This window comes from Henckelia pumila, chromosome 3 (assembly GCF_033568475.1).
Source record: "Henckelia pumila isolate YLH828 chromosome 3, ASM3356847v2, whole genome shotgun sequence".
Lineage (NCBI taxonomy): Eukaryota > Viridiplantae > Streptophyta > Magnoliopsida > Lamiales > Gesneriaceae > Henckelia > Henckelia pumila.
In genome coordinates this window covers 195,115,521-195,137,082 of record NC_133122.1, presented here as the reverse complement: position 1 = coordinate 195,137,082, position 21,562 = coordinate 195,115,521, and the positions used below count along the sequence as shown (strand labels likewise).

Genomic DNA, 21,562 nt, shown 5'->3' with positions numbered 1-21,562 from the left:
TTTCGTTCTCAGAATTCTTACTATCGAAGAAAGAATCAAATACTAGATTTTTAATCATTTTCCCAAAAATATATTGATGTGTTTCACGCTTTCAAATTTGATATAATTTTTTCAGAACTTCCTAATGATTTTCCATCACTAAATACTACTTTGTTTGAATATACTATATTATAAAATTTTCAAAAATACAATAATCATCAATACAAAATATAATATATATATAAAATCTTAGATGATTTGATATGTATGACAGAAATCGTGTTAACAGAATAATATTAAGCGCTTTCAAAAAAAAAAAGAAAGAAGAGAGAAATAATGTCAATAGACATAACATAGAACATATTTCCATAAAACATTTCTCCGAAACATTTTAAACCAAACTTACATTTTTTTTAATGATTGAACCGAAATTGAACCGTTACTTTTCGGTGTGTACTGAATACATTTTTTTTTTAATTTTCTTTCGTTATCATTGCAAGTGTATCTCTAAAGTATTCGAATGGTTTCTCGAATTATCTCAAATCGAACTCACTTGAAATCCAAATCTTGGATCCTTTCATCAAATATCAAATACAAATACATCAATCCAAACTTCATACATAACCTAGTAAAGATGTTTCATTCATCAAAACGTGAAGCATAAGAGAAACACGTCGATTTTTATTAGCAACAAGGTTTTTCACGCTAATACAGATACGAGCAACGCGTCTCAAGCCATTCTTGATGCTACAATGAAGCACAACCTGACTGAAATTTTCGCATTGGCTCACCTTAGTAAAGTCTTGAACAAAGTTATCCTCGAGTCCTACATCTTCGCTCTTTTAGGCAGTCTACCTCTCAATTCCTCAGCAACCACATCAATGAACTCCTCAGTATTCAAATATTGCGCCCTAGTCACCCTGCGAAGAATGCAGCTGCATGTAAGGTGTGTATATTCTACGGAAGGAAAACATAAACCGCAAGCTGTACCCACTTGGGACCATGAAGCAGAATAGCAAGATCCTTGGTCATCTTTCCTGATTCGACGCTAGTAATGCAGGCAGCTTCAAGATTATGTGTGAAATCTAAGAGGAGAGCATTACTGTCTAATTTTGCCCTGTAAATATGGAAAAATGTAATGTGATACTACATAAGAGATACATCCACCATAGCGGAAAACAAAGAGGTAAAACGAGGCGAAGTTATTTGTTACCTGTGTGCAAGCCCCCGTGACCAGGCAAATATTGATGCTATGCTATTAGTGCTGGTTTCACCTCCTTTTTGATGAACACGATAATGGCGCGTGACAGTGCCATGCGCTGCCTCAGCCTCGATTGTCTTCCCATCAGGGCATACCTATTAAACCGGTAAAATGTTGGAAAGTGCCATCAAATGAAAAGGTTTTGGGAGAGAATGATGATGCGGGATTATACGAGTATGGAAGTCATTAAACCTAGAGATCCAAATCCTGCACAAAGAGAAGACAAGTTGTCAACCTCATTGAAGTGAAATGCTTCATCCTTTAGAGGAAATACAAGTGTTTCTAGACGTGTCTCCATTGTAGGTGGAACTGATCGTGACAAGTCACAGAAAAGCGGAAGAAACCTTGGGCCAAAAAATCACTTTGAACGTCCCCATCGTAATTTTTGCATGCCCAAACATAACCTCCTTCACTCTTTAGAGAATAAGCAACCATATCATCTATCAGCCGATGCTCATACCTGTTGTATCAAAAAAACCTTTAATAGAAAACTTTAACTTTAACTTCAATCTCTTTCAGATACTTAGGCATACCAGATTCCCGTTGCATCAAACTTCGACCTCCATTCTGTTTCATAAACATCTTGGAAGATATCCTTAAATCTTCAATAGTTGAAACAATAGAAAAAAGAGACTCGGGAGAAACAACGTAAAAAGTTAAGAGGGCAGCAATGCACAAATTGAAAATGATGACGGACAGAGTCCGATAATTGAAGACTAAGCAATAAAACAAGAGATTACCTTCCATCATACTTTTTGAGAATTGTATTTTTGGTGCTAAGATAAAGTGGCCACCGCTTCTGGTAAGCAGTGTTCATTGAAGCCTCCGCAAAAGCATGAATCGACTGAAAATGAAAAGTTCATCACTAATCTCATCATGAAATACCCCAGAAATTTTAGTTCCTCATACAATGACAAAGACATACGTAAATTCAAACCTCATCAGTGTTGTACATGGATAGTGCTACACCACCAGAACCTGTAAAGTTGTATACCTCCAGTTCTATGCTCTTATCAGCGGCAGTGGGCTCTGCAATAAGTTTGGATAGTCAATTTTGTTGAGATCCATACAATTTATTTGAGATAGGTGACACCAAAGACAAAGGTCTTCGTCGGTGACTCAGAGCAATAATGCTGATGTAAAAAGCTAAAACCTATTTTCTGCAAAGCTATAGAGAAAATAAGATTAATTGCAAGTATACCAAAAACCATTTTAAGTTTTCCAGCTCCTTGAACTACTAGATCAGTAGCTCGATATTGATCACCAAAAGCATGTCTGCCAATGCATATTGGTTTGGTCCATCCTAACAAAAAAAACTGAACGTTAAGCAAGGGAAATGACCTCATTTCAATCGCCAAGGAACACACGATAAACACCTGGAACAAGCCTAGGTATGTTCTTGCATAGTATTGGTTCTCTAAATACTGTCCCTGCAGCATGTGAAAATCACAATTCCATTACAATTGGCAAGAAACAAAGATTCAGAATAAAAAAGATGAAACCAGGAAAAGGTTTCTCAACCATTTAAGATATTTCGAATAGTTCCATTCGGACTCTTCCACATATTTTTCAAGTTGAACTCTTTGACCCGTGTCTCATCTATTCAATAAAACAATCAATTTTAGAATGTCAACATAAGGAGCAAAAAAATAAAATATAAAAATTGTTAGAATTAATGTTGCTTGGACACGGATAATGCCACATTTTTTCAGGAAAAAGGAAATCAATATCATCAGCTATTATTCAAGAATAATGGTTTCTACTGGCGTTGACTCACAAAAATAATAAATCCTAGCCAAATCCAACAAGTAAATTAAAATATGCATCAGGTAGCAGAGCAAATAATATTGTGATAAAGGCACATACCTGGAGTGATAGTCGCACACTTAACTGCTACATTGTACCTGGAGTTTATTAAAGGAACACAATCAAGTACATGGCTTAAATACTAATATCAGGGCCATTCTAGGTTCAAAATATATAGAAGCCAGGATACATTCATGGAGTGAAGAAAATGGAGAGAAAAATTATATGATCACAAGTTTTTATTTTCTCAAACAAGATGAATTAAACACTGATAATCATGTTCCATTCTAAAAGTTGACTGGTGATCTTGCATAAATAATTCTGGAAAATAGATATACCAATTTAGCCCTTTTAAGTATAGATAGAAAAAATTTAAAATACGTTACATACTTAAGAGTGGCTTCTGCACTTTCAATTGTAACTCTATCATTGGTAGCATCACGATGAGGAAGACCAAGGTCAAAATACTTTATGTCTAGCTCCAAGAAAGGAAGTATAAGCTGTTAATAGCACAAAATCAATTAGACTGTCGCATAATGATTTTGTTTTTTCACATGGAGAAAACTATAATATCTTCTCAAACCTTTTCTTTAATTAGTCTCCATATCACTCGAGTCATTTCATCACCTGGACCATATTTTGCATAGCAGTCAGTACGATCTTTTAGAACAATTCAAAACAAATGTTTAACCAAGGGCATTTTCGAACTAACCCGTGATGGGTTTTTTCTCTGTTTCCATGGAATATAAGTGTTTGCATACTATAGTTTTGAAGTGACTATCTAAATGAGATTTTCCAAGTTTTTTAGGTTTCAATCGTGAGAGGACAATTCCTTAAAATAACAAGGTGATGATATTAATAATAAAGAGCCTCTGGAAGACCACATGCAAATGTCTTCGAAACAGTATCGATCATTACCACAGTTAGAAGTAGTGTTCTAAAAAGCGGTAGGCATGCAGTTGCCCACAGCCTAGCCCCTAGTCATTTGTCTAATTCTTCTCGTTCATCTTAGTATTTCTTCAATTATTTTCTTTATCGAATTCAAACTCAAAATTCATGGTGTATTCCTCATTTTTATCTAATACAAATTGATAGACTAATATGTCAAATAATATTTTAAAAAAAATTAAAATTAAACAAATACTATATATTAATCTAAGCGCCGCCTAGAAGGATTTTTGAGCCTTGGCAATTAGGTGGCCTAGACAGTTGATTATTGTGATAACACCTAGAAGCATCGACATCAACTGTCTGAAAATCCGGGCGGTCGGCAGCCGCCTACAAGAAAGGGAAAAAAAGAATTTCGCAGATTACAAACAATCTCGGACCCAACTTTTAGTGGCTTTACCTAATCTTGTCCGGGAAAACATCCACCCTATTGCAACTAAAGAGCACGAGCAATAACATAAATCACCACCAACATTGATCACAACACAAGAACTCCGACTTAGTTTAGTTCGACTAGAAACCATCGTTCTCTAAAGGAGAAGCTTAAAATTTGAAATTTATTTTGATTCCTCATAACCACCATTCTCGATCGCAATTTACAACAGAAAAAAAGAAATCACAAAAGCTTATAAGATACCGTCACCAAAAGATCCCCTGATACCCATGTAATCCGACCAAAAGTGGATTCAAAACTCAGACACGGAAAAATTAGATCATGAACAAGAAAACATCAATACTGAAAGCACCACAACTGGAATTTTGAAGCTCACCGTCCATCTCGACGATGGGATTTTCGACCTTAATTTTCTCGAAGGCCATTGGCTGCTATTGCGCAATTTCTTCAAATGGAAAAGAATTACGAGTAGAGCTGAAAAGGGCACCACAAAATGATTGAAATTTGGCCAACCTTTAGCAATATGTATCTGTGTGTATAATATAATCATAAACTGACGATGAAACCGAAAATAAGGTGATTTTCCATCTCCGAACTAGTCTGAAAAAATATTACGGTTGATAATTAGGAAATAGATAAGTAATATAATGTAATAAAAAATAAATAAAAAATAATAATTAAAATAGTATTGAATTTAAACGATAGATTATAGTTTATTTGATTTGATTAATTAAATTTTATATAAAAATGTTAAATGATTATTTTGTTCTTTTAAAAATAAATAAAATAAAAAGTATATTATTTATAAGAGACAATATAGTAATTTAAATTCAATGATTTGATTGATGTAAAATAAATAAGTAATGATTTGATTGATATAAAATAAATAGTTAATATATGGATAAATAATATGGTGAGAAGAACGTGAGATGAGATGAGTTTATACATATATTAGTAATATGGTGAACAAAACGGTGCCGTACATTTCTTCAATTTTCTTGTGAGTATTATTCAAGGATCTATACAAATTTTTTTTTTTTTTTTTTTTAGGATTACAAAGTCTCACAATTGAATCGAGTGAATTATTTTTTTATAAATTCAATCAAATAAGAGATCCATCCGACAAAATTGATCAATAAAACGTTAGAATTCTCGTCTATTTTCTCCTATGTCTTCACGTGTAGCACATTTTTATTTTAACTATATTAATATTGAGTTAAAAAAATTTAATTTATAACCTTTTTTTCTTCTTCTGAAATTAGAAGTTCAAAAGTCAACTTCTTCTTGAATAGCTCATTTAAGCTTCAAAATTTAAAAATAATGTATTGAATTATGCATAAAGATCGAAAATATCTATTTCTTGAAAGTTATTTTTTATATATATACACACACAATATTGAAGTAAACAAACATTTCATCTTCTTACTCGAAAAATTTTACTGTGCCTATCTTTTGTCATCCAGATCAGATTTTATATGCATGTTTGAAACTGTGTAATAGATTTTTTTTATCCATGCAATAAGTTAATTTTAAACGAATTTAATTTGAATGTGTCTTTCACAAAAAAATAAAAAAAAAACTAAACCTAAGATTTGTGAAGATATTTGCCAGGTGAAAGTTGAAACCATATGTTTCTATAGAATCAGATGACAACACAAAGAAGGATACATTGTATTCACTCATCACCAATAAAATCAAGATTCTTAGCCTTAGAAATATTCAAAATCAACATAAGAAGAATCAGTAGAGCTGCTGCCTTTACTCCTATCGTTTCCAATATCAGCAATCTTCTTGTCCGAATCTTTGCATGCATACTGCATGAAATCGACAGGTTCGGGAATAGAAGGAGGCAAGGCACTTCTGACCAGCGCCCAGTTCACGCCCTCGAAGAAAGGATGCTGTTTTATCTCGGTAGCACCCCTCTTGTACGCGATTCGCTTGTGTGGCTCCTTCACAAGTAGCCCTCGTATGAGGTCGCGGGCCGAAAGATTAACTTGTGGAGTTTCCGGGAATTTCAATGGCTGGCCAACAACATTGAACAGTGTGGCTCGATTTCCTGAACCCTTAAAAGGGGTTGTTCCGAGTAAGAGCTCGTACAAGAAAATGCCAAATGTCCACCAATCCACTGCACTGCCATGTCCCTCTCCCCGGATGATCTCTGGAGCCAGATATTCGTGTGTCCCTACAAAGGACATTGAGCGTACATTTGTGGGCTCGGCCATTAGCTCGGGAAGGGCGTTGGTGCTATGGCCTAATCCAAAGTCGGATTTTGATTTTCGATTCTTTTTTGTGGGGAGGAACCGCGGTAAAAAATTTGATGGTTGCATACAGCTGCGCACTGCATTCTCATTGTCTATGACACCATTAGAAGTTTCGATTGAATTTCCGGCATGTACAGATGAAGATTTTACTAGTGTAGGACTAACGGAGCAACGGAGAGATAAGTCAAAATCAGAAAGCATGATATGACCCTCTTCTCTCACCAGCACATTTTCGGGCTTTAGATCCCTGTAAACGATACCAAGCATGTGGAGATACTCGAGTGCTAACAAGACCTCGGATGCATAAAATCTGCAGAAAGGCAAATTACAAACAAAATGTGATATCCATTTCAGCTCCTTGATATGCAATCCTCCAACTATTGAGAAAGTAACTAGAGCAAATATACAGCGCGACGAAGTAAAATCATTAAAGGAACTTGATATTCGCCGGTAACCAAAATAACAAATGTTGGCAATACAACTCCAATATTCAAAACCATATAGCAGCAGAAGCATCATGCTTTAATTTTTGTAGTGCATAGCTAGTCACAGAGAATAATAGGGGAAATTGTGGCTTCTTAGTAGGGTGGATGCAAGTCATGCAACAGAGAAAGCGAAAACACATACAATTCAATTAACAGAGATACGTAAAGATTAATAAAGAAATCAGGTGGTAACCTAGCAGCTTCCTCGGTAAAGTATTTGCTGGGCTGCTTTTGCCGAAGAGAATGTAGGTTACCTCCACTGCAGAACTCCATGACCAAGCAATAAAACTTCTCAGTTTCAAAGTGCGAATATAATGTCGGTAAGAAAGGGTGGTCAAGAAGACCAAGAATCTCTCGTTCTGTTTGAGCCCGGAGCAGCTTATTTCTATTTGCAAGAGAACCTTTATCCATAACTTTCATGGCAAAGAAGGCATCGGTTCCTCTAAGCTCAACGAGATAGACGCTTCCAATGTCTCCATATCCAAGCCGTTTCAAAAGCCGAAAATTGCTGAGACCAAGAGGAGAATCTCGGGAAGAAGCAGAACTAATGGCATCCCATCGAATATCCCCACCAGTGTGAGGCCTGAGGGGCGTACTTGTACTGTCCACACTGTCACTAAAGCTACTGCCACTATTCCAGCCATGGTGGATAGTAGATGAGATAGGTTCACATGGTGAGACCCTGCCATGATTGGCGTTCCTCTTCGTCATTTGCTCTGATTTCTTCAAGAAATGAGATGCATTTGATGTTGATGGGCCTGAACTTTTAGAAGCTAGGTTCACCTTGCCCGCCTGCTCATTTTCATTGTCTTCTGAAGGCGTGTAATTCATCTGCATTGACAGAGAGAACAAAAAATGGCATCCATTTTCACCACTGGAAAAACATTAATAACGAAATGCAAGATTTTATATGTTTGCCAGTTGCCACCAAAGAAGGGGATAAACAAAGAAAAAGAGACATCGAGTTAAAAAAAAACAAAAAACGAAAGAAAACGCATAAAGTGTTTCCTATTAAATATCTTCCATAATTTCTAGCCATGCAGGTTCTTGAGACTAAACCAATCACACCATTATATAAATATTTCTAAAAATATTATTTTTGCCCGAAAGATTCCATCTTGAAATCGAACAAAAACAACTATAGCTCCTGAGTTTTTCATCTGAACACAGGTCAAATAGCATATATCAAAGCATATGATCGCCGGGTTTTAAAATTTGTACGAAAATCCAAGAAATTCGCAAATGGGGCATGCATGATCAATAAACCCACCTGGCTTTCTGTGAGATACCCCCAACAACTTAGCTACAACGTATCCTCCCCGTACTAAACAATCGTTGGTAGAACATTGATACCAAAAGGGCGCGCGAATGCAAGAGAAATACAAAGGAAGCAGGAATTTTATTAACGGGTCTTGGATGAAACCCATTGCAGCCAGGGGCAATGGAACTTGGTATTCGCCATTGATATAGCATCTACAGCCATTTCCATTGACGGGTGAGGAGAGGAAAAGAAGGGGAATATGAAAGAGAAATCGAAAACCCATTTATGAAAGAAGAAATTAGGTAGCAAGAAATTTAACGACGTGGGAGGAGGTAAGAAGATCACAAGGAGAGGGGAGGCGCAAGGATCGCCATTTGAAACTCTGTAATTGCGGTCCGACTTAGATTTGATATTTGTTCTTTACATCATAAAAAATAATCAATTATCAACCCATTGGTGTCGTCAAAATTGGTTAGGTTCATTGGTGTAGTATAATTCATGTATAAAATAAATGGATTGAATTGACAATTTTTCGACCCATCAAATAATGGATCAATCTAACTCGATTAATAGTATGTTGCAGCAAGTTGTATGTCCACTTGACTCCATTACACTCAAATCTCTTCGATTTGCTTGCTTTATCATAAAAAAAGACGATTCTATCCAAAAGACGAAAAAATTGATGTATGCTCATATGTTAGAATCAATAGTCCAAAAATCACTTGCATTTTATGCCTTGGGAAGCTGCATTATCATCGATTCTTTTTAAAGATGAGTTGCGACGCATTGTGGGTGGATCCGTCCTCTCACATCTAATAAATATTATATAATATGGAAAACTGCAATTTTGGCCATGTACGTTTGTTACTTTGCTATTTCGATCTTCTATGTTTTCATATTTCAGTTTTAATCATGCATGTTCTGATTTTTGGCAATTTTATTTTTTTTCTTCGTCAGCTCCACATCAGCACTGCATTGATGTCACATCAGCGCCACATCGAAAAAGTGCTAAACTTGTCAAAAAAATATAAAAATAGCGAACTAAAACTGAAATTTAAAAATATAAATGATCAAAATCGCAAAATGACAAACATATGAAAAAAAAACAATTTTCCCAATATTTTATGAAAAGGTTGGCTTTACCCAAATACACAGTTTCGGGTCGACCCGATTTATTTAGCAGGAGACGTAAACATTACTGGATCTGTTGCCAAAAACCGACGGAGAAGACGAGGGCCCCTGATATTTCAAACAAGTTAACGGCTCCGGCGGAACCATCAATTATAGCTGAGAAATGGCTGCAAATTTCATGCCGCCGTCGCCTACGTCGCCTCAGTCTTCTGTTCACCCGGCTGTGCAGCCGTTGTCGTATTTGCTCGGCTCATGGAAAGGAAATGGGGAAGGGAGCTTCCCCACAATCTCACCTTTTCGTTACTCTGAAGAGCTTCAGTTTTCTCACTCTCCAAACAAGGTAATTTCCTCCTTTTTTTGGTGTTAGTTTAGTGCCTAGTTGCCTGAGCTCACGTAGGTTTTGTTTATTGAATTTCTCAACGGGAAGCCCGTGATAGCTTACTCATCAAAGACTTGGAGATTGGGCTCCGGAGAGCCTATGCACGCGGAAAGCGGCTTCTGGCGGCCGAAACCTGACGGGACAATTGAGGTTGTGATTGCTCAGAGCACTGGTCTAGTTGAAGTCCAGGTAGGTAACTCCGCTTGATTTTTTAGATTCTTTTTTCCTGCTTTGTTTGATCCATTCATGGCATGAATTGTTTGAAACGATCGCTTTTCCCTTATTCTGTGTTTGTTGAAGAAAATTGTTTGTGATTTTTTTTAATGATTTATGTTGTTTTCATTCCACGGACCTAAGTCCACCATTCACCTCAAGAAAGCGGCTAACAGGCTTTCTAATGGACATTTTTTTTCCATCAACAAATGCTTATTGCTTCGACCAATTAACTTGATCATGTTTTTATTACTAGGATTAAATAAGATTTGTCATAACTCCACTTTAACTAGAGGTTTTCTGCTACTAACCATATTTTTATCCGTGTAAATTGAAAAATTGATTTTGGAGATTCAGATTTATCCATTTGAACACTTGTTTGAACTTTTCATTATCAAGTTTGTACCTTAATGCTAGAGTTGATTGTTACGTGCAGAAAGGGACATATGATGCAAAACAGAGAAGTGTAAAGCTCAAGTGCTCACTTGTTGGAAATGCCACCAAGGTAACATAAAGATAGTACTGCTCCCCAAAATGCTGCTCTAGTTTTTTATATCATGACACAATATCAAGTTTCGAGTGTCACACGTAGTTTTTGTTCATACTTATTTTTGGCTAGCCTCTACATTAAATTGCCAAGCTCCACCATTGGGAAAATCCGCCAAATGATATGTTACCATCGATGATTTAAGACTTTATGGTCTGTTCACCTCCTCTTTTTGCTTCAGTTGAACTTCAAGCTCACTGTCTAACCCAGAAAGAGAACTCAAATTTGTAAGTTGATTTTCTGCATTTGCTTAATTGTTACAAAATTCTGTGGGGTGTGTTTAGATATTTTCAGCATTTGCTTAATTGTTACAAAATTCTGTGGGCAAACACCCAATTATTGGACTACTTGACGGAGCAAATATTTATATTTTTGCATAAACAATTTCTTCAAGGCATCAATTGTTACAAATAAAATTAGACTCCTTTTGTGAATGTTGGATGTTAAGGACCATGGGACAAATCCACAGACTAATCCATCAGTTTTTGTATTTTATGAGGGCAACAATGATTTTGGCCTCTAGTTCATTCTTTCTTGATGAACTCTTTCCGTGATTGAACAAAAACATGTAGTCTACTTGATTTTGTGTGCGATGCGAAACTGTTGTCTTCCGACTAGAAAAAGTTGATCCCAAATGCAAATTGCAGTATTCTATGACTGGGTAGATATACATCATAAGAAATCTTTTTAAGTAAGTGACACTCAATGCAACTGCAAGCATTTGGAATCACAATCTACTTTATGTTGCAGGTGAAAGAGATAACTAGAGTCTTCGACATGGTTGACGGAGAATTGTCTTATGAGGTTGAAATGGCAACAAATGTCACGAGTCTCCAGACACACTTGAAAGCCTCACTTAAGAAGCTTTGATGCGGCTACGGCTCTATATTGATCAGTAATCATTAAATTGAGTCATAACTTCTTGATATATGCATTGAATTACTACAGAGTGATGAGTCCGAGGAGGGACAATTTCTTCGAGCTTGTAGCATCATACTCATTGCGACTCTGTTGAATCATAAACGAGTGAATAATATATGCTGTGTAATGCCCTGACTGATTGGTTGTCTAATTTAAATGGTCGAGTAAATAGATAGACAGAACATGTATACTATTAGATGATTTAGCATCTCAAAAGTCAAAACCACATAAAGAATGTCTGGTGATAAACTTTCCTTGCATTACTCAAGTTGAAGGCTACACCTATCTTTCAGTCCAATACACGCAATATGTAAACGAGACGTAATGCAATTTTAGGAATGTGTAATCCGGAGTATGTTTTGGTAGTGTTTGGAAAAGCTTCTAGGAAGCACTTCTCACATGAGCTTAGTTCGATTGGGTTTAGGTAAATCAAACTCGTGGTGAACCACGAATATGTGCAGCTGTGCTTGAATAAATCTTGTACGCGCGACACGAGCTTAGAAGCCAATCTCGAGTTCCCCAGTTCTGTGCTTATAAAATTTTTCAAGCGCAATTTGTTTACGCCCAGATTTCAAGGCTATGTTTATACTTTGCAGTATGGGGTAAATATATGCAACTCAATAAAATGTTTACTGACTATTTGTGAAATGATTATCTATCACACATCAATCATACGATCGAATGAAATCAATATTATCATGATTTTATTCAATCCATTAGTTAATCACTAAACGGGTAAAACTGTCTAATACCAAATCTAAACGATCAAATCAAACAATGATTATTTATCATTTATTATTTCATGTCTCACTCAAATACTTTAATAATCATGATATTATTTATTGTATCACCCGAAGCAAATGCATGCTTAGGTACTGCTTCCCGCAAGACGGCGTCCTTGAGTTATATTGATCCAATGTATATTCTTTGAGTTAGATCGATCCAATTTATATAAAAAGTGATAAATAATATTTTTTTTTTATAAAATTAACACTTTTTCATAGATCGGAATATGTATATATCTTGCAAAACAAACTCATGTGATGGTCTGTTGTGTAGGTATAATATCACCAAATATTTTTGGTTATGACTTTGAACTCTATTGACTCTAATTGTTTTTTTTTTAAAAAAAAATTAATCTAAGACGCGTTGATTACGAAAGACTAGTGTAATATAAACAAGGCCAGCTAGGCACTTAAAATACTCACAAGTCACAGCCTTCACTGGTTTTGCCTTGAAGAGTCCACATACACACTTCCATTTCAGTTGTTACTTGAATTAATGAACAATACTAAACTAGGAAATATGGCAATTTTAGTATTTGATTCTTGAAAATTGACCTTCAACATGGAAGCATGTCACATAGCTAGTGCTGACCACGTTGTCTCCAAACAAACAACCAATACATGTATAAAAACAAACTTTGTGCCACTTGCAAAATCATGCAAAAACTCACCTGTAAAAAAGATACCAAAATCACCAAACAATGAGGTGGGTTTTCGTAGTTGCTTTGTTACCTCTGTTGGCCGCGGCCACAGCCTCGATTGTGGGCGGCGCTAAACCGAAGGCAGTGAAGCCACAGGCAAAACCAAGAGTTGCAGCACTGCCTGCAGCCGCTTACCTATCGCCGACTTACTATATGAAGTCATGCCCGAATCTGGAGGGCATAATCCACCAAAAAGTGAATGCTTGGGTTAAAAAGGACTACACCATGGCTCCAAGTATCATTCGTCTCCATTTCCACGACTGCGCCATTAGGGTAAATGTTTCACCTAGTTTCATGATCAACTTTACCTGAAAATCCAGCAAGAGAAGTGAACTTAACTTGTGTTTTTCATAATCATGCCAACATGCATCTCCCTCCAGTCAAATCATGCATTTTGACCCGACCTGAATGCCCGAAAATTTTAGGAACAGACGGGTCCGAAAGATGAGATTCAACGTCCTTGTATCATGCCACATTTTGGCTCAGTTTTACCATTAGATTTAAAACGTTTCTGTTTCTGCACAATGCATGGTATCTAAGGTAGTGCTTGGGAGAGCTTCTAAGAAACACTTATCAGCTTTTTCTTAACAATAAATGAATATTCATTTTCCAGGGCTGCGACGGTTCAATACTGCTGAACTATCCTGGAAGCGAGAGGGCAGCAGAAGCGAGCCAGAGCCTCCGCGGGTTCGCGTTAATCCAAGAAATCAAGGCAGAAGTGGAGCGGCAGTGCCCCAAAACCGTTTCCTGTGCCGACATCCTCACCGCGGCGGCCAGGGACGCCACGGTTCTCGCTGGCGGCCCCTTCTGGGAAGTGCCGTTCGGCCGAAAAGACGGCCGCATCTCCCTCTCTAAGGAAGCGAACGCAGTCCCACAGGGCCACGAAAACGTCACTTCTTTACTCAACTTCTTCGACAAACTAGGCCTCACCTTCGTCGACTTGGTGGTTCTCTCTGGATCACACACCATCGGCAGAAGCACCTGCGCTTCCGTGAAGCAAAGGCTGTACAATTTCCAAGGAACCGGGAAACCTGATCCCACCATGGACCCAAAGTACTTGAATCTGCTGAAAACAGAGTGCAGATTCGACACTAATTACGTGGCTCTCGATGCGACCACGCCTAGGACATTCGACGTGGCTTACTATCAAAATCTTGGAAAGAAGATGGGATTGCTGTCTACGGATCAGTTGCTTTACTCAGACTCGCGAACAGGTTCGTTAGTATCTCTGATAGCGGCGCAGCCCGATTTCTTCTTTAGCCAGTTTGCTGTGTCGATGGTGAAGGTGGGAAATGCTAATGTTATGACAGGGAAGAATCAAGGTGAAATCAGGTTGAACTGCAACTATGTTAACCATTGATATATATGCTAATGTTTGTCTGTCTCACGGCTACGTTTTTTTTCTGTTTTGTTGTGTGTGTTACATCCAGAGGAACATAAAATATACACTGTTGATTCATAAATTTTCTGTGTTTATAATTATATAAATGACATTTCGAATAAGAATTATTTGTTTGTGATCGTTTTCCAATAAAAGAAGATGGTAAATTACTTGAAATTCTTATTGTTTTGGTGATACATTATAAACCAATAATTATTTTGTTAGCTTATATACGTAAATATAAGAAATGTTATTATTTTGTGTTCATGTCAAGTATATATTTATATTTTTAATAATGAATTCTCTTTAAAAAAAAAAAATCATTTTCATCACACAAAACCAATTTTTATATGTCCCTCGTCGGCGGCCTCGACAAGGGACATGGAACTAGGGGTGTAAACGAACCGAGCTACTCGTCAGTAGCTCGGTCAAAACTCGACTCGAGCTCGAATTGACCGAGCAGCTGGAGCTCGAGAACATACAATCGAGCTCGAGCTCGAAATATATGTGTTCGAGTAGCTCGCGAGCTACTCGATAACACATATAAATATAAAATATAATATAAATATATATATAAATATAATGTATATAATATTTTATTTATTTATTTATTCATATAATTTTTTTATTTATATATAGTTATATATGATTATATATAATTTTCGAGCTCGAGATATAGACGAGCTCGAGCACGAAATTAACTACTCGATCGAGCTCGAGCTCAAACTCAAGTAGTCAAATATGAGTCGAGCTCGAGCTCAAGTAGTATGCTACTCAACTCGACTCGATTACACCCTTAGATGAAACCAAGCACAATAGATATTAGATTTATGTAGAATAGTAGAATTGACCATGGGATGTTTATATAGAGCAATAAGCAACTATGATTCTAACATCAATTGTTGGGTAGAATACTTATCGCATCATAAATTAAGAAATATGATCGTTGAGTGTTATTATTTATATGTTTCGAAAATTTGAAAATTAAATAGATGTGAACAAAATAACATATTCATTAGACGGATCAACCCAATTTATATATAAAATAAAAATTAATATTATTTTCATAAAATATCATATTTTTTATGGATCGAATTAAATATGAGATGTTTGTCACAAAATTATTCGATAAGACTATTTCATATGTGAAAATATAAATAGAATTTATTGCGATAATGGTCAAATAAAATGGCAAATTATAAGAAAAAAAAATTGAATTTTATTAAATGTAGAACGAATAATTAATACAAATAGATAGGGTCGATGGAGATAATATTTCAATTGAGAGAGACTTATAATTGACCTTTAACGATCTCTCTCGTAATTAATTGGTCTAACGTCGCACATCTTTAATCAACGTTTTATCCAAATTCCACCTAAACATGTATTGGTTGATATTATTGTCCAAAAAATATATAGATTTTATTGAAAATAAATTAAGTTTAATCTTATACAAATATATTTTATTATTATAATTTTCAAAGAGTGTGTTTCGTTACTCTTATAAAACGATTTCACGGATCTTTCTCCATGAGACGGATCAATCATGTTCATATTTATAACATAATACTTTTGACATAAAAATTAATATTTTTTCATTGATAACTCAAATAAGATATCCGTTTTATAAAATTAACTCATAAAACCGTCTCACACGAGTTTTTTTTTTAATTTTAAATATCATATACTATCATCCATTAATATTATTGAAATTATCTATAATATAGATTAATAAAAATGGTGTCATGCTATTTTTTCCATTTTATAATTTCAAATTAAAGTGTAACTTTTTGTTTGAATATATTTATTTAAAATTGTACTATGATCTTTCAATAATTTTTTCGACCACTGATTATTCTTATTTGAATATAATAAAATTAATCATAAAAATATTCTTCTAGCATAGAGTGCACTATAATATGCATTTTTTTATCAATGTAATATGCATTCTTTAAGATATTTCTTTCATGACAACATCTCGAATATACTCAGATAAATTAAGATGAACCATAGATTCAAAAAAAGAAAAAGAAAAAGAAGAACTAATCAACTATGCATGATACTTTATTTTTAAAAAAAAAACAACTATACATGATAAGTATGAGGTGAAGTATTTAAAAATCATTTTAAACATATATATATATTCTCTTGTATATAAAATATAAAATCAAATAAAGATTATTACAACATAAATTCCTTATCTGTAATTTTCTGTTGTCCAAGAGAGAGCCTTGATAAACTTTTGGAAAAGTTACAATTTTGTTTTCCCACATTTTTCTTGTTTTTGGCCTTGTTCGTTTTTATTCAATAATTTACGTTTTTTCAATTTTATTTATTTTAATTAGAGTACTAATTTAATATCGATCATAAATCATTATGACATGATGTTAGATATTGTTGACATGTCCGATCTTCAAGGCAAATGTTATGCTACACCGGATGAAGACCACCCGATTCAGCATTTGCCATCCATTGGACATGAGGCCCACAAAAATGTGTGAGCCTCATGTCCAATGAAGTGGGCCCGAGTTTCCAATAAGGATAGATGCTGCATCTGGTGATCTTCACCCGATGTAGCAGAGCTCTATTCCGATCTTCAATGAAAAAAGACTCCAATTGAGAAAAAACTTATAATATATTTAAATCCTCCAAATTATAACACCTATATTTCTTTCTTTCCTTTTTATAATTATAATATAATGGAAATTTGTACTTGTGTAAATTTTTTATAAAAGAAAAATTGTAAAAGTAACTTTGGGAAGGTCTTTCGTCATCCTATTTTTTGTTATTTGATAATTATTTAAAAATTACGGTCATGTTTTTTCTATTTGATAATTATTTTAAAAATACTACTTGTTTTTTTTTGTCGTTGGGTTGTTATTTATTTACGAAAACGGAATGTTTTATATTTTTTTGTTTTTTTTTTGTTCAAAAAACTAAAAATTAATTGTGGTAATACGTAATTTATGTTTTTTTTCAATTTTATTTATTTTTTAGATCTTCTCATATATTTTTTATCATTCGATAGTTATTAAATTTAAAATATATAAATTTTAGTTGTTCGTTATTTGGTAGATAGTTATTTACAAATACGACATTTTTGTATTCTTATTTATTTCTTCGTTTATTTTTTTACTTGTCGTTAAAAAAAATTGATTGTACAACCATATCGTATAATATTATTATTATTATTATTATTATTATTATTTGATTTAAAAAATGCAGTGCACCCGTGTACCCACGGCACGACCCACGCACTCCATTCGAATGCCACGCTGTGCCGACAGCGCTAATCTAATCCAAGCAGAGGAAGCTTTCGCCATTTCCACTTCTTCACTAATTTTAATCTCAATTATTACTCGTTTGTCAACAAATCCCATAAATAATCCCAGCGCTTCCCACTCCTCGTCAGATTAATTCTTGAAAGGGTCAATTCTTTGTGCAAAGACTCGATCTTGATCACGGGTTTTCACCCTTCCGAAGGCTCAAATCATGGCGAAAAAGGCTGTCTTGATCGGCTGTAACTATCCGGGAACGAAAGCGGAGTTGAAGGGATGCATCAATGACGTCAAGCGAATGTACAGTTGTTTGGTTGAGCGATTCGGGTTCGCGGAGGAGGATATCACCGTGCTTATTGATACCGATGATTCCTACACGCAGCCCAATGGTCGGAATGTTAGGGCTGCTCTGAATGAACTGGTGAATTCTGCTCAGCCTGGGGACTTTCTCTTTGTGCACTACAGTGGCCACGGCACGCGTCTTCCGGCGGAGACCGGGGAGGAGGATGATACTGGCTATGATGAGTGCATTGTTCCCTGTGACATGAATCTTATAACTGGTAAGCGCCGGATCTGTATGAATCTGATTGTTTGATTTTGTGCTCCGACTCTGAGTTTGACTTGTCTGTGTACGGGGTGAGAGATTTTTATCTGTGTATTCATTTGAAACTGATCGATTTTGTGGTGGTAAATAAAGAATGGAAAACGTGTAGTTGGGTTTCTTGCTTCTTTTTGTAAGTTCAAAGAACTGGGCTGTAATCATTCATGGAAGACATCTTACAAAAGAAATGCTTTGTTTTTTTATGCTCAAAAGAATTTGATCTGAGTTGAATGCTATACAGGATGACATTTTAATTAAAGATCTAAACCTTGATAATGCAACTGAGGGTTGTTGAAAATGGCTCTTTGAGTTTGGAGGGTCTCACTTGTGTGGTGATGCTTTATTTTGTGCCCTCAGATGATGATTTCAGAGAATTGGTTGACAAAGTACCAGAGGGATGCCGCATCACCGTTGTGTCAGATTCGTGCCACAGTGGAGGCCTGATTGATGAGGCCAAAGAGCAGATTGGAGAGAGCTTCAAGGCAAATAGTGAAGGAGGAGGCAGTGGATCTGGCTTTGGATTCAAGAACTTCTTGCGTCGACAAGTTGAAGATGCGGTTGAGTCACGTGGATTTCACATCCCACGAGAATTAGGCTTTGGTGGCCACCATAGGCGACGCCACGAAGAAGAGGAAGGAGAAGAAGAGTCAGTAGAGGGGCCAGGGGACACCTACACAAAGAACAAATCTTTACCTCTATCAACTCTCATAGAGATACTCCAACAAAAAACCGGCAAGGAAGATATAGATGTGGGCAAGCTGAGGCCAACACTTTTCGACTTGTTTGGCGAAGATTCGAGCCCCAAGGTTAAGAAGTTTATGAAGATCATCTTCACTAAACTTCAAGGACAAGAAGGAGGTGAAAGCGGTGGGTTTTTGGGAATGGTGGGGGGTTTGGCTCAGCAGTTTCTGCAGCAGAAACTGGAGGAAAATGACGAGGGCTATGCAAAACCTGCCTTGGAAACACATGTTGGTAGCAAACAAGAAGCGTATGCGGGGGTTAAGCAGAAGGGGTTACCTGACAGTGGCATTCTCATCAGTGGTTGCCAAACTGACCAAACATCAGCCGACGCTACACCCTCGGGTGATGCCAGCCAAGCTTATGGGGCTCTGAGCAATGCCATTCAGACTATTCTTTCAGAGTCCGATGGTGAAGTGAGTAACAAAGAGCTGGTTCTGAAGGCGAGGGAGCTGTTGAAGCAACAGGGTTTTACTCAACGTCCGGGGCTCTACTGCGGTGATGATCATGCTGATGGTCCTTTTGTTTGCTGATATGATCGGCTTGGGTTGGTTTTCCCATATTTTGGTCGTTTATATGAGGAAAAGCTTCTTGGGACTGTGTGTGAAGGATATTAACTAGATTACGACGTCGTGTCGGTGTGGTGTGCTTGTGTTTGCTTCTGTGTTTCGTTTTATATTTGTATACACTTGTTGAAGATGTGCCAAATGTTTTGGTTTGCAGTATTAGTCACAGCGACTAATATATATGTCCTTGTTTCTAATTTGCATTTCAGATCGTCTGCTCCCCAGTTGTCCTCCATTTCTTATTATGCTGTGTGTATGCATTCCTTTTAAATTTGGATATGAATCTCCAATAAATGTCTCAAGTTTGTTCAAAGAGGATTCAAAGTACGAACAACACTCCACGATAGATGGATAATTTGAGGAGGATCGAGTGACTGACATTGCTGTCGTGGTTTAATTTTCGAAGTACTGAAAAGTGCCATTCTCAAATCACAAAGAAAAATTCATTTTTCAATAAATTTGTTCATTTATGATTATCATTTTTCTACGACATTTCAAAAATTTTAAAATTACTAAAAAAGTCCTCTTTATTACATTTTTAAAATTTTGCATGATAATATCACTCGTAATAATTACATTTTGAATCATCTGACTAGCTAGGTTAATTCTATTATAAAAAAATAATTATCCCTTTATCGATCTATTTAAATAATAATAATAATAAATATTATTTTTTTTATTATTTTTTATTATTATTAACGACGAGTCGACTACCACCACAATTTTTTACATTTTTATTTTAAATATCATTAACTAATTTATAATTTTTTATTATCTACATAAAATTTGAATTGTTCTAAGATGCCGGAGTATTCAACTTTTAATTTCTTTTGGTTGTCAATTAACCAAAATATAATAAAATTAATCTTAAATTACTGATAACTGATTTGATTGGTTATTGTGCAAAAATTAAAATTCACAATACCAAAATTACTATATCATGAATTAAAATATACTAGTACTCTCGTGCACGCGCTGCGTGCTTATACAGTTTTTTTTTTTAAAAAGAAAACAAAGCAAAAAATTTAAAAATACAAAAATACGAAAAAAAAAATAACGTTTTCATAAATAAATAGTCAATAAAACACACCATATACAACAATTTTACAGATAAGTGACATTTTCATAAATAAAAAGAAATCAAAAGTCACAAAATTTATGTCATTTTGGTAAATAAAAAAACATATAATGACTAAAAAAAGATAATGTTATATAAAATGACTAATCTACACAATAATTTTGATTTGTCGTGAATTAAGTTGGGATACAATTGTAATTTTAACTCAAATTTTATTAATTAATTTAAAGTTGATTAATTAAGATGTCTCTACTATAATAATATAGTAAAATATAACGAAATTATTTTATGAAGTTCAAATTTCGGAAAACAAAGACTCCGAATAATTCGAGCCACATCTCTAAAAAGAACCAATATATCAAAATAAATAATCAAAATATCAACTTAAATGGATTCAATCACGTAACATCATTAAATCTATTGCCATTAAATTGGGTTGGACTCGTTGGATTAGTCCGTCCGACACACGCTGGTTGGATTGCGAATTTTCCAACTCACTCAAATGATGGACCAATCCACCTTGCCAACCAGCGGGTTTTGGTGGGATGCAGATTGGTGTCTTTCCGGCCCGTTTTGACGAACCGCTTTAATTAAATCAAATATGTACTCTCTGGTAGTCCCTAAGGGATGTTCATTCAAATTGATAGAATAAGTAAACTTTTAGCCATGACCAAAATATGTACTCTCCAGTAACGATGAGATGAATATGAAAATACATTAATCAAGTAACAAAACCAAATTTCCAATTATTAGTTACTAATACTATGCTTATGATTTAATTTTAAAATATAATGATATTATAATAGTACTATCATTTTGTCAAAGAATTTATCCTAAGTTTTGGAAAT

At 35.3% G+C, this 21,562-nt stretch overlaps 5 protein-coding genes across 5 annotated transcripts; 3 read left to right on the top strand and 2 right to left on the bottom strand.

Annotated features, from left to right (window-relative positions):
- Positions 1 to 522: 522 nt before the first annotated feature.
- LOC140886385 (isocitrate dehydrogenase [NADP]-like) lies at positions 523 to 4,967 on the bottom strand. Its single transcript, XM_073292940.1, has 15 exons — positions 4,765 to 4,967; positions 3,630 to 3,673; positions 3,437 to 3,546; positions 3,107 to 3,144; positions 2,762 to 2,839; positions 2,617 to 2,670; positions 2,442 to 2,543; positions 2,178 to 2,269; positions 1,981 to 2,084; positions 1,774 to 1,842; positions 1,585 to 1,700; positions 1,413 to 1,447; positions 1,193 to 1,335; positions 974 to 1,096; positions 523 to 899 (listed from the first exon to the last, which is right to left on the bottom strand). Exons 1-15 carry the CDS (start codon positions 4,811 to 4,813, stop codon positions 806 to 808), a joined length of 1,251 nt encoding a protein of 416 aa, XP_073149041.1. The 5' UTR covers positions 4,814 to 4,967; the 3' UTR covers positions 523 to 805.
- Positions 4,968 to 6,006: 1,039 nt separating this feature from the next.
- LOC140886229 (serine/threonine-protein kinase AGC1-7-like) lies at positions 6,007 to 8,758 on the bottom strand. Its single transcript, XM_073292734.1, has 3 exons — positions 8,405 to 8,758; positions 7,328 to 7,965; positions 6,007 to 6,959 (listed from the first exon to the last, which is right to left on the bottom strand). The coding sequence occupies exons 2-3, from the start codon at positions 7,963 to 7,965 to the stop codon at positions 6,098 to 6,100; spliced, it is 1,500 nt and encodes a 499-aa protein (XP_073148835.1). The 5' UTR covers positions 8,405 to 8,758; the 3' UTR covers positions 6,007 to 6,097.
- An 809-nt stretch (positions 8,759 to 9,567) lies between these two features.
- LOC140886230 (peroxynitrite isomerase Rv2717c) lies at positions 9,568 to 11,721 on the top strand. The gene is made up of 4 exons (XM_073292735.1): positions 9,568 to 9,866; positions 9,954 to 10,094; positions 10,555 to 10,623; positions 11,416 to 11,721. Exons 1-4 carry the CDS (start codon positions 9,690 to 9,692, stop codon positions 11,533 to 11,535), a joined length of 507 nt encoding a protein of 168 aa, XP_073148836.1. The 5' UTR covers positions 9,568 to 9,689; the 3' UTR covers positions 11,536 to 11,721.
- Positions 11,722 to 13,072: 1,351 nt separating this feature from the next.
- On the top strand, positions 13,073 to 14,504 carry LOC140890279 (peroxidase 7-like). Its single transcript, XM_073298040.1, has 2 exons — positions 13,073 to 13,345; positions 13,686 to 14,504. Exons 1-2 carry the CDS (start codon positions 13,073 to 13,075, stop codon positions 14,430 to 14,432), a joined length of 1,020 nt encoding a protein of 339 aa, XP_073154141.1. The 3' UTR covers positions 14,433 to 14,504.
- Positions 14,505 to 17,747: 3,243 nt separating this feature from the next.
- On the top strand, positions 17,748 to 19,833 carry LOC140886703 (metacaspase-4). The gene is made up of 2 exons (XM_073293424.1): positions 17,748 to 18,291; positions 18,690 to 19,833. Exons 1-2 carry the CDS (start codon positions 17,946 to 17,948, stop codon positions 19,601 to 19,603), a joined length of 1,260 nt encoding a protein of 419 aa, XP_073149525.1. The 5' UTR covers positions 17,748 to 17,945; the 3' UTR covers positions 19,604 to 19,833.
- The last annotated feature ends 1,729 nt before the right edge of the window (positions 19,834 to 21,562 follow it).

Coding starts and splice junctions, on each gene's coding strand:
- LOC140886385 (XM_073292940.1), bottom strand. CDS start 4,813: ATGGCCTTCGAGAAAATTAAGGTCGAAAATCCCATCGTCGAGATGGAC. Junction 2,544..2,616: donor CATACCTAGGCTTGTTCCAG/GTGTTTATCGTG, acceptor TTTTTTTGTTAG/GATGGACCAAACCAATATGC. Junction 1,701..1,773: donor TTTGATGCAACGGGAATCTG/GTATGCCTAAGT, acceptor TTGATACAACAG/GTATGAGCATCGGCTGATAG.
- LOC140886229 (XM_073292734.1), bottom strand. CDS start 7,965: ATGAATTACACGCCTTCAGAAGACAATGAAAATGAGCAGGCGGGCAAG. Junction 6,960..7,327: donor TTTACCGAGGAAGCTGCTAG/GTTACCACCTGA, acceptor GCCTTTCTGCAG/ATTTTATGCATCCGAGGTCT.
- LOC140886230 (XM_073292735.1), top strand. CDS start 9,690: ATGGCTGCAAATTTCATGCCGCCGTCGCCTACGTCGCCTCAGTCTTCT. Junction 10,095..10,554: donor CTGGTCTAGTTGAAGTCCAG/GTAGGTAACTCC, acceptor TGTTACGTGCAG/AAAGGGACATATGATGCAAA. Junction 10,624..11,415: donor TTGTTGGAAATGCCACCAAG/GTAACATAAAGA, acceptor TTTATGTTGCAG/GTGAAAGAGATAACTAGAGT.
- LOC140890279 (XM_073298040.1), top strand. CDS start 13,073: ATGAGGTGGGTTTTCGTAGTTGCTTTGTTACCTCTGTTGGCCGCGGCC. Junction 13,346..13,685: donor TCCACGACTGCGCCATTAGG/GTAAATGTTTCA, acceptor TTCATTTTCCAG/GGCTGCGACGGTTCAATACT.
- LOC140886703 (XM_073293424.1), top strand. CDS start 17,946: ATGGCGAAAAAGGCTGTCTTGATCGGCTGTAACTATCCGGGAACGAAA. Junction 18,292..18,689: donor TGACATGAATCTTATAACTG/GTAAGCGCCGGA, acceptor TTGTGCCCTCAG/ATGATGATTTCAGAGAATTG.